The following is a 16,685-nucleotide window of genomic DNA, read 5'->3' as shown; positions in this document are numbered from 1 at the left end:
AACTTTAACTTTACAGAGACAGCACAAGGTTTTAGCTGTATGAAAGGAGAGTTCTGGGTTTTTTATTGCCTGCTTGCTTTCAGAAGTTCTAGTTGATTGATAACTTGACAACTTCAAATAGTGGATTGTTTAGATTTTTATTATTTAACCATTTACAATTGACCATCAATTTTTTTTTTGACTGTTGCACACCAATCTTTGATTTCCTTTGGATATACTTGCTAATCTAGGTCACCTAAAATGTATATATATTTAACACTCATATGAGAGTATCTTTTTTGTTGTTGTTATGGTAACGAAGTATTAAAAATAGGAAGACAGTCTTACTAACAAGCGTTTGATGATAACTAGTGATAGTGTATTAAAATTTGAGTTGCATTTGTATTTTTAAAATTAATAAATGATGTTTTAATATGGCAGTGTTTGACAAATATTTGATAAATGTAAAGTCACACTTTCAATGCTTTGAATATCAGTTAACTTAATAAACTTAAACATTCATGCATGTTATCCAGTGTTTAACAAATGTTTGAGAAAGTCACTAGATGAGACAGAAGCTTTCGCTAGTGCCCTATGTATTATAGTGATACAGTTGATAATTTTCACTAGGACCAAGGGCTATTGGATTTGTCATACCCTGAATATGGTTAGTTATGGTAGCAAGTTTTAACAAAAATATGTGTTCAATGTTTAATGTCTGTCTTATTGTAGGCTAATATATAGCCCTCGAAATAAGTTGTTAACGATTCATTAGGTTTCGTGTCTGTTATATCCTGTTGGTTTCCCATAACCAATTTCGATGTTTTTTCCAATTTCTCCAGTGACAGTGTTTACTGTAAAAAAAACAATACCCAAATGAAATAGCATGTTTTTCAATACATTTATCATATTTTTATGGTGCTAAAAAGTCTTACTGATACCATTTTAATTATATTAACATCTTGCAGGATTTCATTTTGTGGGAATTAAATGGGTTACTAAACCTCCAAATTTACTGAACTTAACTGACTGAAAATTAGATGTTAAAGGTAGGGTCAACTCCAACAAGAGCCTTATGTGTTGGAAAGATGCATACCCGGACCACCAACACATACTGACACTTTAGCAAATGAAAAACGCGTAATTTTAGAGTTAATAAAAAAACATGATTATTCCTGCTAACTGGGGGCAGCCATTTTGTTTCATTTTTGTGACGTCCGGTGGGATAGCTTGGGGCGAAGTGACGTCAGCTCCTGACCATTTCCTGTATGTACAGTGTAAACAAAAGCAGTAATTTTCAACAAGGCACTTCTCTTTGATCAATCTGACCAACAGCATAAATGACGTAATAATATAATAAACTATTTAACTAAATATATTTCAAGTTGCATTTATGGAACAAAATGGGGTTATAGTATTTTTCTCTGTTAAATAATCCAAACTAAAAATGTACACTATTAGGCCTATTGATATGCTACGTTGGAGCAAAAACGATAACCCACGATACCCAAATTATAATTTTCTTTTCTTTGGGACTACGTAATTGGTCAGTTCTGTGGTTTTAGATGGAAAAGTCTACTTAATCGATAGTTTTACAGAACTATTTACAGTAATAATCCATGTCCATTACCATTTTAGGGGCGACAGGTAATATTCCACAATACTGGTATGTATTTTTGTGTCTAGACAGCGTCAATTAATTGGCTCGTCTGGTTACCAATCAGGGTTCTCACTGGCCTTTCTCCATTGGGGGTCATTTGAGCTTTCTTGTGAAATTTGGGGAGTCCCATAATAGGATTTTAAGTTAAAGCTTTCTTGTGAAATTTGGGGAGTCCCATAATAGGATTTTAAGTTAAAACTAAAAAAATAAGAGTCCTGTCCAAGTTCCATGCTTCAAGAGACACTTTTCGAGGGTCAGTGAGATCCCTGCCAATCAGATACACACCTGCCAATCAGGAATCACAGGTAGGAGCAACTAACAGCATAGACCAATTAACTAAGAAAACACTCCGTGTATCATTTCAGTACATAGGTTAATGCATGGACAAAACATTGTTAATTATTTCGACTTGTTGTGTAGCCACTTTGACAATGGTATTTTATTTTGTATTGAAAAATAATATATATAGTGCTGGATATACTTATGGCTGGCTTACTGGGATGTGTTTTATTACAGAACATTGCAATGTATGCTATTTATCATCCCACAAAAACCAGGTAGATTGTGTTTCTCTAGTTCTAAGGCTCATTCTTGACGTTACGCGTTAAGTATTATGTAACCACCAGCTCGCCAGAGGGCATACTCACTGAGATGGTACAAAATGGCTGCGTTCGTTATATATAATAGGTGTCACATTTAACCGTTTTATTAATTAACTATACGATTATACTTGTTGATATTAAGCAATAATGTGCATTATATATTGTTGAATATGCATACCAGGCCAAATGCCTTAATTGTCCCTTCCTTTAAGTATGGTCCTTTAAATATGATCCATTTATCAGGCAGGGGCGAGACGTAGCCCAGTGGTACAGCGCTCGCTCGATGCGTGGTCGGTGTGGGATCGATCTCCGTCGGTGGGCCCATTGGGCTATTTCTCGTTCCAGCCAGTGCACCACAACTGGTATATCAAAGGCCGTGGTATGTGCTATCCTGTCTATGGGATGGTGCATATAAAAGATCCCTTGCTGCTAATCAAAAAGAATAGCCCATGAAGTGACGACAGTGGGTTTTCTCTCTCAATATCTATGTGGTCCTTAACCATATGTCTGACACCATATAACTGTAAATAAAATGTGTTGAGTGCGTCGTTAAATAAAACATTTTTCTTTCTTTCTTTCCATTTATCAGGTGTTTTGCATATTCCATTCTGATCTAGCTGAAGTTTCGAAACTAGTCCTTCTCACAGGGAATGCCTTTTTTTTATACTATGGAATGTACTACAAGCTATTTATTTCTGATCTGATTGTTTTCTAAATTGCACACAAAAATAGTGTGGGGGTTTTGGGGTGGGGGGGGGGGGAGTTATTTCCAAGACACTTTTACTTTTCTTCTTACGTCAAACTAAATTGAAATTATTTACAAAAAAAACATTTTTGTAGGCGGATGCCTATAGACTGTACTGTTTATCAGTTGCATCTGAGAAATACCACATAATTAACCTACTAATTGGTTATGCTGACTACAGCTTATTGTACATAGTTCAAATGATAAAAGCTAACAATACCACTAGATTGATTTATTAATCCTCAGCTATTGGATGTCAAACATTTGGTAATTTTGACATATAGTCTTAGAGAGGAAACCCGCTACCATTTTCTATTAGTATCCTGGGATCTTTTATATGCACCATCCCACAGATAGGATATAGCACATACCATAGCCTTTAATATAGCAGTCGTGGTGCACTGGCTGGAGCAAGAAATAGAAATGATAAAAGAACTGCTGGTGCATATCTTGTTTGTGTGTTACAGTTTATTTTTGTTTCCATATATAACAACAGAAAAATTAGTTTATTGTTTTCTCATACATTATCTTGAGCCACTCTTATCTTCTGTTATGACAATATGATAATGTGTTAAAGTACCTATAAGATGATTACTATCTGTCATTGTTAGAAATCCACTGAGGCAAGTGATCCAAGTTTAGGAAAAATATTTTCATTGACAACCCGTTGTTAGGGAAATGGTTAATCAATAGATACTGGTCTTGTGTTTATGATGGATCATCACATTGTTCACACGTAACATCACGATATCTGTCCATCACGGGAATGACAGTTCACATTGTGGTAAGAATGTTAATTTGCTTTAGAACTTCCCAATTTAAATTAAACATGATTTTGCAGGTGTTAAGTATTCATGAATGGCTTTTACAAACATGTTTTAGATTGGTAGATATCTATATTGTCAGTCTACTGTCATTTGTTTGTCTGTCAGTTGTCAATGCAGGATTGGTCTCCAGGGCTTGAAATAGAAAGTAAAACTATATGGCCTGCTGCTATTTTTATAATTTACAATAAAATAAATGGCCAAAGAAAATATGTCTAAAATAAAATTATGATCTGCTGAAAACAGGACAGCTTGGAATGAGGGAAGGTTTTGGGATGGTGTGTGAAAAATTAGGACCTCTGATGTCTATAGTAGAGAATAGGACAGCTTGGAATGAGTAAAGGGTTTGGGATGGTGTGAAAAATTAGGACCTCTGATGTCTATAGTAGAGCATTATGGAATTAAAATATATGTATAACAGAATCATGAGCTAAATAACAGATGAGATAATCGTGTGTTCATTTATCTCATGAAAAATGACCTGCAATTGTGGTAGGGTAGGTAGCAGATAAATTACTATTCCACCTGCTAGGTCTAAAAAAAGTGGACCACTTTTTTGCTTTTCATGGGCCGCTTTTTCAAGCCCTGGTTTCGGTTTACTTCCTTCCATTACATTTGGGTGCTGTTAGTTAAACGAATTCTCCAAATTTGTAATTACCATGCCATTTACTTTGGTATGTCATGTTAAGAGCTATTTGCCACAATTTGAGAGCAGAAGATCAAGTTGTATTGTCTGTAGTTTATAACACTTCAGTGATTCATAAAAGAAAGATAAACAGCTATAGAACTTTGTTTCAACACGTTACTAATGGCCAGGCTTTTGACTCAAATAATGAGTGTCAAAATCACAATGTTATCAAAGCATTATATACAACAAACAAGTTATAAAATAAAAGAATTGAGTAATTTTTGCATTTTCTGATTGCCATTCTTAGCAGAAAAAAATTGGAAAAATTCAAGAATTGATCAAATAAATGTGTATGCACTTTTATTAGGTTTGAAATGATTCAAAATATCAATTAATATTTTATATTTTATTTAATTTTCAAACATAATTTAAAAAAATAAAATAATGTCTGAACAAAACAACAATTTATTTTGGTTCCATTCTAAACACAGGGATGCTCCTTTTTGTGGTTTAATTAAAAATATTTATTTATTTAAAGTGACCATGGTAAGTAACTTACTGCACTACACCTAGGTATTCTTGTTTCTATATAAAGCATGTTTCGACCTGCTGTGTATTGGAAGATTGACTTTTGGTGGTCTTGTGTAAACAGTGAAGCCATCGAGGGCATGTTTTATTATCCCTGATATGGCTAATGTTCCTACAACCCTATTTCTTCAGCTGTGAAATAATAGTGGTATTGTGGTGTCCAGTAAATTGATCACAAACTACTGTCACACACGATAATTGTGTCATAAAATGTTTTTATCTGGAATTGACACTCAACTGCATGTATTTCTGTTACCTTTCTTTTGTCTCAACACGTTACTAATGGCCAGGGCTATTTCTTGTTCCAGCCAATGTGCCATGACTGGTATCAGTACAATTCATCTGCATAATGGCAGTTGTAAAAAACATTTGGTAATTTTGTTACCAAGATAAATTTCCACATATTTGAGAATCAGGTATAATTTTAGCATATAGGGGTATATACACAACCCCTGCAATTAAGAAAATGTCCACGGCAAAAAAACATGTAATTGAAAAAAAACCTGAATATAGTTCAAGGCAAAAAAAGTGCCATGAATAATTAAAAACACCACGGCATTGTCAGTTGTCGTGGGCAACTGCAGGGGTTGATACATGTATATGTATGGCACCTTCATGATATTTTGCATGTGTTGATCTCTGGCTTCAATAATACAAATAACCAGCTGGTATATTACATACCATGCTGTATATATGTTGTCCTGTTTGAGGAACAGTTTATAAATACATATACATGTATAAAAGACAAAATAACTGCTGCTTAGTAAGTAACCCATGAGGCACTAGCAGGTTTCGCCTTTTCACACTTAATCAGTTGAAGTCACTGTCCTTAAAGAGACATTCCTGAGTTTGCTGCAATTTTTAAGATGTTATTGACTAACAGAGACTTTTTAACAGTTGTAATTACATATCAAATATATTTTTCTTCATAAAATATTAGTGGCTATCTATTAAACATGTTTCTGATCATTCTAATATTTGTATTAGGTTAAATTTCATTTTATTTCCTAAAATATGTTTTTTCATACATACGAAATTATTTGAAGACAAAATCCAATTTGGGCTTCTTACAAATATTAAGACGACCAGAAACACATTGAATATACAGACACTGATATTCTAAACAAGATAATATATTTAATATGTAAGTTTAATCATAGAAGTATTTTATTAGTCGGAAACATTTTACAGCTAGTGCAGCAAACTCAGGAATGTCCCTTTAATTTTTGAGGTACAAAACCTCCGGCACTCGCTAACTTCACCAAATATGAATTTAAAAAAACAATTGGCAAATTTTATTTTAATTTGGCAAATATATTTCATGTAATAATTCTTATATTAGTAGAAAATAATGTGGGAGATTGTAATTTTTTAACTTTAAATAGATGATTTGGCTAAATGTTCTACTCTAGATCCCACAACTTCAACTAGGTTCATAACATTTTTCTTGACAGTCTAGGCTACAGAGTTACATGTGCGGGATAGAGCACTCGAACCTGCTTGAACTGTAGTTCAATAACAGCACAGATATAAATTATGTTATCTTGCATGTTACTATATTGATCTTTCTCTTGTGACAAGTTTTCACTCTCAGTTTGAATTCAATTTTGTTGAAGTGTTTCAGATCAAAACACAGTTTCCTAGTTACGGCACAACACATTCAGCATAACACAATTAATGGTTACATACCTTTCTCATAAAAAGCTATATTTCTTGGGGTTTGGGGTTGGGTTTTTTCAACCTGTTTTAACTCAGTTGATGTCAGTTATTTCATTCAGCTTATTTCATGATTGATTCGAGTGCTTGTTGGAGGTACTTTGGGTCATAGGACCCCTTGTGTTATTTCCCATTTCAATTAGTACTTCTTGACTGATATACTGAAAGCTGTGGTGTGAGCACACTGCCGCCAATTAAAGAATAGACTGTGGCAGTAGCAGGTTTCTTTATTTCATTCTAAAAAAATAAAATATCACAATTATCTTAATTTAGACACCAGACATATGAGGTATTGTTCATCCCCTACCAGTCCACCTGTCTGTCTGTCTGTCTAGATATTTTTTTCACAATGCCTTCAGATATTAAGCTGAAATTTTGTGTATAGCTTTATCATATTCTGTTACAGTTCAAGTTCGACTTTCATAGTGATTTAATCATTTTTGACAGAGTTATAGCCCTTGAACTTAGGAGATACAAAAATTTGTTTTTCCGACCTGTTTTATTTTTGCAATGCCTCAAGATATTGAGCTGAAATTTTGTGTATAGCTTTATCATGTTCTGTTACAAATCAAGTTTGACTTTCATGGCAATTTACCCATTTTTCACAGTTATGGCCCTTGACTTAGGAGATATAAAAAACATTTATTCTTCCTCCTTTTTTTGTGTGCAATGCCTGAAGATATTGAGATGGAACTTTGTATATAGCTTTATCATGTACTGTTACAGACCAAGTTTAACATTCATGGTAATTTACCCATATTTCACATTTCACATGGTTATGGCCCTTGACATTATGAGATACAAACATTTGGTAGAGGACATGTATTACTCTCAGAATGCTTGTTAAACAATTTTTTTTCTCCTTTTTGTAAAACATAATTATAATATTTATCAGACTGAGTATACATGTAGTTTTTAATAAAAAACACATTAAAAAAAAGATGTTAGAGCTGTTTGTTTTAAGTTGTGAATGATTGTGTCTTTGAGGGTAAAGGATGACAACGGCCGTCCTGCCTCCTCCGCGGATTGAAATCACCTCGGAGGACAGCAACAAGAAGCCGTCTGATGATGAGGATGACGACTTTGACGACTTTGACAAGGAACTCGACAGTTTTATCGAAAGCGAGGAGAAATCCGACGATGACAAGCACGAAGACCAGGCCAAGGAGAGCACACCGGTAAATACACACACGTTATAAATATGTAAAGGCATGTTTTCTCTTTATTAGTCCCCTACCAGTCAAACCAGAGGGAACTATAGGTTTCATCTCCGTCCATCTGGCTGTGTGTGTGTGTGTCCATCCGTCTGTCCCACATATAGTTTTCCAGATGTCTTTTTTCACAATGCCTTGAGATATTGAGATACTGAACAGAAATTTTGTGCATAGCTTTATCATATACTGTTAACCGGCCTCGGTGGTGCAGTGGTTAAGCCATCGGACTACAGGCTGGTAGGTACAGGGTTCACAGCTCAGTACCGGCTCCAACCCAGAGCAAGTTCTTAAGGGCTCAATGGGTAGGTGTAAGGCCACTACACCCTCTTCTCTCTCACTAACCACTAACCAACTAACAACTAACCCACTGTCCTGGACAGACAGCCAAGATAGCTGAGGTGCATGCCCAGGACAGTGTGCTTGAACCTTAATTGGATATAAGCACGAAAATAAGTTGAAATTAAATTATACTGTTACAGATCAGTTTGACTCTCATGGTGATTTACCTTTTTTCAGAGTTATGGCCCTTGAACTTAGGAGATACAAAAGATTTGTTGGGACATGTATTGCTTTAACCGTATACTCTCAGAATGCTTGTTATACTAGAATTTATTAATCCATATGATTCAGTATATACAGTACATTTAATATTGTAACTAAAATTACATGTTCAAAAAACATTTGCCACATGACTATTACATATCAAACATAGGACATTGATCAATGTATGAAGTCATTGAAGGCTTTCACAATAATTGTAACTCCATATTTAATTTTTTTGTTACACTCACCTACATGACATTTTGTAAATTAACATACTTCTTTCACATTCTTTCTCATCACAGCCAGTGCCTCACAACTGGTATATCAAATGCAGAGATATGTGCTGTCCTGTCTGGGATAATTTGTATGAATGATCCCTTACTACTAATAAAAACAAAGGGATGGGACATAGCTCATTGGTACAGCACTCACTTGATGTGCGGTAGGTCTGGAATCGATCCCCGTCGGTGGGCCCATTGGGCTATTTCTCATTCCAGCCAGTGCACCACACCTGGTATATCAAAGACTATGGTATGTGCTATCCTGTCAATGGGATGGTGCATATAAAAGATCCCTTGCTGCTAATCGAAAAAGAATAGCCCATAAAGTGGTGACAGCGGGTTTCCTCTCTCAATATCTGTGTGGTCCTTAACCAAATGTCCAATGCCATATAACCGTAAATAAAATGTGTTGAGTGCATTGTTAAATAAAATATTTCCTTCCTTCTTAATAAAAACAATGTAGCTGATTTCTTCAGAACATCAGAATTACCAAATGTTTGACATTCAATAGCCGATGATTAATAAATCAATGTGCTGGAATTGTGCCATTAAACAAAAACAAAACCAGTCTTTCACATTAGTGCCACATGAAATCCTATATAAAAGTCAAGAACCATGTTTATCTGTTGTAGTGTGTAACATTGTTACCCTAATCCCTCTCACTCTCGGAGGTAATAAAGCAAATTGCAAACTCATTTCCTACCATTTTTTTAAAGCTCACCATCTATATTTATTTCTTTTGCTTGTCAATACCGTGCTTAAATGACTGCAACATTTTATCGACACACAATGACGGATGTAAGATTAGTGTTTAGAAACATGTGTCATTATGTCAGATCATGTAGCAGACAACATATTCACTGATGGTGAAAGTATGTAGGAAATGGTATAATGTTGGTTCTAATCAATCCTATTGACATATTCCTTCATTAACTTCTCTTCCGTCATTGGGATAATTTGACCTGTATTGTCTGTGGATTAGCATATTTCTGTTTGATGTATGGCAGTCATTATGTTATTAATACATCTCAAAAGTCGCCAATCAATGAACCAAGTAGAAATCAATAATCATTGTTGCCATGCCAGTTGACTTGGGACAATTCACTAGTTGTGGTTGACTTTTCTTTTTTATCCTGGTGATCATGTTTCAGGCACTCTGTACAAAAGGTTTTTTGTTTGATTACCAGTATATAAATAATATATGTGTTTAAATGTGCATAGTTGTAATGGAACACTTTATGACACTTTTGATCGGAATATAAATTTTTCTGCTTGCCTTCTCATTGTATTTATGTTTATTCTGATTGTGTTCCAGCACAAAATTGTTTTTATATTTTAGGGTAAACAAGGGTGTGTTTTATTGATTAATTTAATTTGTAAATTCCAATGGTCAGTGGAGGAGACAATAGAACAAATTTGTCATCATTCAGCTAAAAGTAAAGTAAAACAATAAAAAACATTGGGTTTTTTACAGCTTCAGGCTAGGCGAACTTCAGTGAATTTTTTTCTTCCAGTATTTCGTGAGCAACACCGTGATTTACTATGCAAATTTCAGAGATAGCTATATCACTTTAAAACATTAAATAATAATTGTTGGTGAATTGTTGAATTGATTAGCAACTGTCACGAATCAAAATCTTAAAAAACTAAATGTTCTTTAAAACCAATCTTCATATCAGAGTATTAAACACCTGCTTTGCTTTGTATATAACTAAGTGTACTCGATAAATGACAAAACTATTAACGCTTTTAGGCTCCAGTGGTTCCTGTTCCAGACAGCAGTACAGAAAAGGGAACCTGGGAGATTGAGAGTGGCAAGAAGGAGGACTCGGCACAGAATCCAGCCGAGACTCACTCTGACAGTGAGCCAGAGGCAGACGACTATGACTTTACAGAGGACCAGAAAAGAGCCATGATGGAATATAGACTTCAACGAGAGGAAGACGGATTTCCAGGTAAACTGTGTAGTAGTAATAGTCTGTTAAGTTCCAAGGCAGATGACTATGACTTTACAGACGACCAGAAACGAGCCATGATGGAATATAGACTTCAGAGAGAGAGAGACGGATTCCCAGGTAAACTTTGTAGTAGTAGTAGGCTGTTGAGCTATTTGACTGATTTTAGTTCATACTGATTCAGCGAGAAGAAGATAATTCCCAGGTAAATATTTTAGTAGTAGTAGTCTGTTAAGTTCTTTCCGGATTTTAGTTCATACTGAGTCAAGGACAGGATTCCCAGATGAACTTAGCAGTAGCAGTAGCAGTAGCAGCAGCAGCTCAAGAAGATGGTAAATGTATGACAATTTGGGTTGTTGTTTTTACCACTGTTGCATTTTCTTCTTTCTTCTACATTTGAGCTCATGCAGTTAAGTATGACAGAAATGAAGGCCAAGTTGTAAACAAGTTGACAATATCATTTTATGGATGACCACCACTTAATTCTTCTAGATTTGAACTCATTTAAAAATGTTCCAAACCCATAATCTTCTTTTAGCACTTAACTCCCATTTCTTTGGTTAATGCTGTTGTAGTATTCATATGTGTGGTGTATATGTTGATTGGAAAGTTGCATTTGCTGCCATTGTTGTCTGTGAGATTTGATTTGGTGGTATGCACCATATGAATAAATTGGATAATAAATATAGTATAACATTCATACAAACAAATCCAAACAAGACTCTATTTTTAGTTTACACCTCTTTTCTTAATTGTTTTATTAAATATTTAGCCTATTCAGGATAATATGCAGGTATTTATATACAAAATACACAGTATTTCCTTTAGTATGCTAGTTACATTGTTCTTGATGCCATTGGGCTATTTTTTGTTATAACCAGTGCACCATGACTGGTATATTTCAAAGGCTGTGGTATGTGTTACTCTGTTAGCTCTGGCACTCGCCAAATTTGCCAACTACGAATTTTGAAAGCAGTTGGCGAATTTTATTTTAATTTGGCGAAATAATTTCATGTAATAATTGACATTTGTTTAGAAAATAACTGTCGATTTCTGCAATTTTTGAAGTTTAATAAACAATTTGGAGAAATATTTTGCTCACCCAGAGCTGTAAAAGATACCTTGCTGCTAATGCAAAACAAATGTAGCATGTTTCCTATCTAAGATTACATGGCAGAATTACCAAATGTTTGACATCCATTAGCCGATGAGAAATAAATCAGTGTGCTCTAGAGATGTTGTTTGGGTAAAATAACTTTAACATTTTGCAACTACAGTGATCTTAGCACTAAGATTCCTTCGTGAAACAGGATCCTGGTTGGTATTTCACATATTTGGTGACATCAAGGTGTCCATCTTAGAGCTGGGAGAGAAATTGAATCTAGACATATCAGGGAATATTTTGTTGAGTATCACATCGTGATTCACTACACAAGTTTCAGAGATCGCTATACAATTTTAAAACACAAAACATGAGTTGCTAATCTATTTTCAATTGACTAGAAATATCGCTAATCAAGATTTTGAAAACAAAATGTTCCCTGCGTATAATCATCTTTTCAGCATTAGGTTATCACAGTGTACATGCAAATAATGTAACCCAGTCAAAATATTTAGTGTAAAAATAGATGCAATCAATATTGGCACCGAGAGCTGATGAGAATATATTGCTTTGATAAAGCTGGTAGCTTGACATATTAATTATTTACAATTGTTCTTGCTTGCATATTTAATGTGTATTCATCAAATTGAAATCCTAGCTTTTTACCTTTGTCTTCGTTATAGGCAGGTTATAATATAATGGATAGTTTTCTTCTTGTGTATTGAGTTTAGGGCCATTGATTGAACTAAATGAATGAATGAATGTTTAACGACATGCCAGCACAGAAATACACGTCAGCTATTGGGTGTCATTGATAGGAACTAAGTGTTAATTACCGTACAGAGACCGGACAACAACCTATTAAACAGCCATTTAAGGAAGTACTAGAATATAGTCTTTGAATAAGATGGTTGCTCGATTAAAACTGGTTGATTTACAGTGCTATTTATATATTGTATGTGGGAGTGTAAGATGGTCTGTTCAAGACATGTAGACTTTGCTTAATGAAAGTGCCTGCTTTAGCATATTTGAACTATAATATACTCTTCAGAAAAAGTAGGGGAACCTGAAATATTAATAGTAATATCAACTATTAGTCCAAACATACGTTTTGACCACAGATATCCTAGTAAAGAACGTTCAGGTCTGTTTATCAACACACCGAAACACATTCCATAGTTTGCACGTACATCTTGATTTTGACAATTTCCGGAAAGGTTGATTAATCACTGTGGAACATTAATTTTGTCAATCTTTTTCATTCTGTTGATCATACAGTTGTTATTGGGGTTTTTTTTAGTCATTTTTATTGTTTGAATTTGTGATTTACTGATAAAAAAACGTCAATTTTAAAATTTCACTTGTGACACCAATCATCCTTCAAAATCTTTGGTGGTCATAAAACCTATTGTAATACTGAACTACCGGTTGTAATGTTTGCCCAATTAATCCACTATTATCATATAACCATTCCCCACAGCTAATATACCTTACAAATTTTGGCAATTGTAAATTCTTATTAGAGTTCCTCTACTTTTTTTGAAGAGTATATATAGGCCTACATGTATATATCCTTCCAAAATATATACATGTATAAACATGTACATGTATATGTATATGTATTGTGTTACAACCACATATATTTGTAATGTAAACATACCAAGTCATTCAAGTCATAGTAAACAATCTACAATTAGGAAGGTGGATATTGGCACAAAAATACAGCTTTCAATTTCCTGTTACTTTAAGTGTGTCAATTATACTTTGCACGTGACATTTGCAAGACAATGGCTTCACAGTTTGAATGCTGTGCCTAGATGTAGCAATAAATTATCTCAATATTCTGAAGTCTAGAAACTGAGGTTTTAGATTATCATTTCCATATTTTAACCGTAAGAAATATGAGTTTACAGATGTTGTTAATAATATATGTTATGCAAAAGTGTAACACTATTTTCACATGACTATATCTTCAAAATTATGTGGAAATGATGTCTGAAATTATGCATAGCTACACTCACCCAGTAAAGATGATTTTCCTTTCCTTTTTTTTTTTTTTTTTTTTGAAAAATCAAAATCTACAAAATAACCTGGGAAGAGTTTTGGTAATTACATCCTTCAACAAAAATATTTTTGTATAAAAAATTTCCGTTTGGTTTGATGTATGAAAAAAAGTGATAGTGTTTTAGAAATAACAAAAACATAATATTTTTGTGTGCTAATTAGAAAACTGTCACCTCAGAAATAAATAACTTGTAGTAAATTCCATAGTATGAAAAAAGGTGTTCCCCATGGGACGGACTATAGTTGATTTGGCATTACCCAGTGTTGATGGTTGCAAATGACTTGATTTTTATATGTGGATGATGAGTACTGGTGTTAAAAAAAAAAAATTATTCATTACCACCCCGACCCCCCCCCCCCCCCCCCCCAAAAAAAAGAAGGTATAATTTCAAAAACAAACTTTTGATGATTTATGCTGGGGTGTATGATTTATATTTGTTACTACTTTTTCAGACGAAGATCCACCAGAATATGATGTGAAGGACAAACTTATAAAGTACAATGCCGAGCTGGCGCAGGACGAAACTCCAGTGGAATCTACACGCGAGTCGAGGGTGGTGTTTAAGGAGGAATTAGTCGACCTGGTGGCCCCAGCCCCAGACTTCCCGAGTGACGATGACCAAACTCCCAGACAGAGTCCGTCTGACAGTCAGACTAAGACAAAAGACATAACGAAACCTGATGAAGACGAGGAGAGCAGTAGCAAATCGTCTGGTTCGGAGTCCAGTAAGAATTCCAGACAGGTTGTTGTAGAACGAGATGGACAGTTTTCGGTCGTCAATGTTCAGGACCTGACGGCATCGGAGAGGAAGATGCACAATATAGAGTCTCCCACTCCCACGGAAGACAGGCACGAGGACAGTGACAAGAAACGAGAAACCAATTCCAATAACTCTAATGTATATTCTCAATCAAAACACCCATCACCTCCATCCCATGCTCGACCTGCTACAGCAAATGGACACAGCAGACGCAAGACGCGTCCAGCCACGGCTCCTCAGCGACCCAAGTCAGCGGTCACACAGAGCTCCACGTTACAAAACTTTACCTATATATCACCGTATGCAATGTCGCTGTCTGCAAAAGAGGCGTCTGCTCGGCGGGCTAAATATTGGGAGGAAAAAAGAATTCATGATGAGAAGAAAAAGAAGAAAGATCAAGAGGAACAAAACTCTGACAATGAAGATGCATTTAAGGCCTGGTTGAAAGCTAAAGAAGAAAACAGAAAAAAGCAGAAGGAGGAACGTAAGGATGAAAACAAAAAGGAAACAAAGGTGAAACGAGTAAGGGTTTATTTTTGTTTATGACTAACATTACATTTAAAGAGACATTTCTTACTTTGTAGCCATTATACTGTTTCTGTAAGAGCCTTTTTAATGATTAAAATTTCTAGTTTTTCTAATTTCTGTAGATGCTCAAACTGGTATTTTTTTGGAGAAGCTCATCATGAAAATTAAAATATTTTTTAAAACACAGTTTAATTAGCTTTGTTATTTCAAAAATCATGCCTTCAAATGTTTATTTTATGTCAATCTGAACAGCACAATTTCCAACCTTTTACTATACATGTGACCTGAATTATGCTGAAAAACAGCCATTGTAGTGTGTTCTGGTCTGGTGCCTAAGTTACACTTTAAGGTACCATTTATTAAAGAAGGACCCATATATATTTTTGGGAAAAATCCATTTTGTGTTAGTACAAACATTAGGATGATCAGAAACACATGTATTGTACAAACATTGATATTCTAAGCAAGTAAAGTTAATTAATTTTAATCATTAAAATAGTAAGGAATGTCTCTTTAAGGTGTGCTTCTTAATCTGGAACAGCACTGATTTGTACACATGCATTATCCATAATTTCTCACTGTTGTTGTCACCTACATGGATTTCTTTCCACTCAAATAAACCCAGTTGAGTTATTTCCCCTGATTGCAGTGCAAGTCGCATATTTTCCAATTTGAAGGAAGGGAAGGGAACTCTATTTACGTGCCCATATCCTGAGGGTTCAGGCACGCCCACCCCAGATTCAGCCTCTGACATCGCCATCATATCTCACTGTCTACTCTTTCATCACTTTGTGACCTTTCATTTAACCAATCACAACACTGCTTATATAAATTGGCCAGCAGATGGATACATTTGAAATGACTGTTCATAGACAAATGGTCACCTGGAAATGTCATAATAATTATCTTTTAAAGTGAAGTGGACATTAAGATAAGTTTTATAATATAAATAAAATTGGACATTATTTTTATTTACCAAATGAATATGATTATTTTTACCTGATGTTGCTCTTTCCTATCTCATTAACACTCAACAGAACTCATAAGTAGTGATCTGGCCATCATTCAGCAGTCTGAGGTAACTTTGCCTCTAGCAAATATTTTTCATGCCATCCTCCATTACATCCCAGTCCTTGTCTCTTTAATGTGATGCATATTAAAATTTAGATAATTCTTTAGTTGTTACAGTAATTGACTCCTTTTAACTAAATTAACTAATTAACAAGTTTTTATACGTGAATGCATAGTCAGCCCCCCCCCCCCTTCCCTTTAATACATCCTCATAGAATATTTTTACTTTATTATAAAATGATAGACAACACCTATCATTAAAATAAGTATATCTGTTGGGTATATATACATGTGTGTGTGTGTGTATATATATATATATATATTTATTACACACCAGTGTAAGATATTACTCATGTCATAACAATTACTCAATATCTAACTAGTGTAATATTGGCACGCGCAGAGTGGCGCGGTAGTTTTTTTT

At 34.6% G+C, this 16,685-nt stretch overlaps 1 protein-coding gene across 5 annotated transcripts in view; it reads left to right on the top strand.

Moving 5' to 3' along the window:
• Positions 1-16,685, top strand: part of LOC121370815 (coiled-coil domain-containing protein 181-like) — a 33,411-nt gene that overhangs the window by 5,858 nt on the left and 10,868 nt on the right. For 2 of the 5 annotated variants that reach the window (XM_041496299.1, XM_041496297.1), the window contains exons 2-4: positions 7,730-7,920; positions 10,534-10,735; positions 14,355-15,175. In XM_041496299.1, the coding sequence (XP_041352233.1) occupies positions 7,738-7,920; positions 10,534-10,735; positions 14,355-15,175 (1,206 nt within the window). In that variant the 5' untranslated portion in view covers positions 7,730-7,737. Of the gene's footprint in view, positions 1-3,702; positions 3,771-7,729; positions 7,921-10,533; positions 10,736-14,354; positions 15,185-16,685 lie in introns of those variants that run through there. The other 3 variants (XM_041496298.1, XM_041496295.1, XM_041496296.1) reach the window with 2 other exon arrangements.

Source organism: Gigantopelta aegis, chromosome 4 (genome assembly GCF_016097555.1).
Source record: "Gigantopelta aegis isolate Gae_Host chromosome 4, Gae_host_genome, whole genome shotgun sequence".
Lineage (NCBI taxonomy): Eukaryota > Metazoa > Mollusca > Gastropoda > Neomphalida > Peltospiridae > Gigantopelta > Gigantopelta aegis.
Note: the sequence above shows the minus strand (reverse complement) of the source record. Positions and strands in the feature narration are given on the sequence as shown.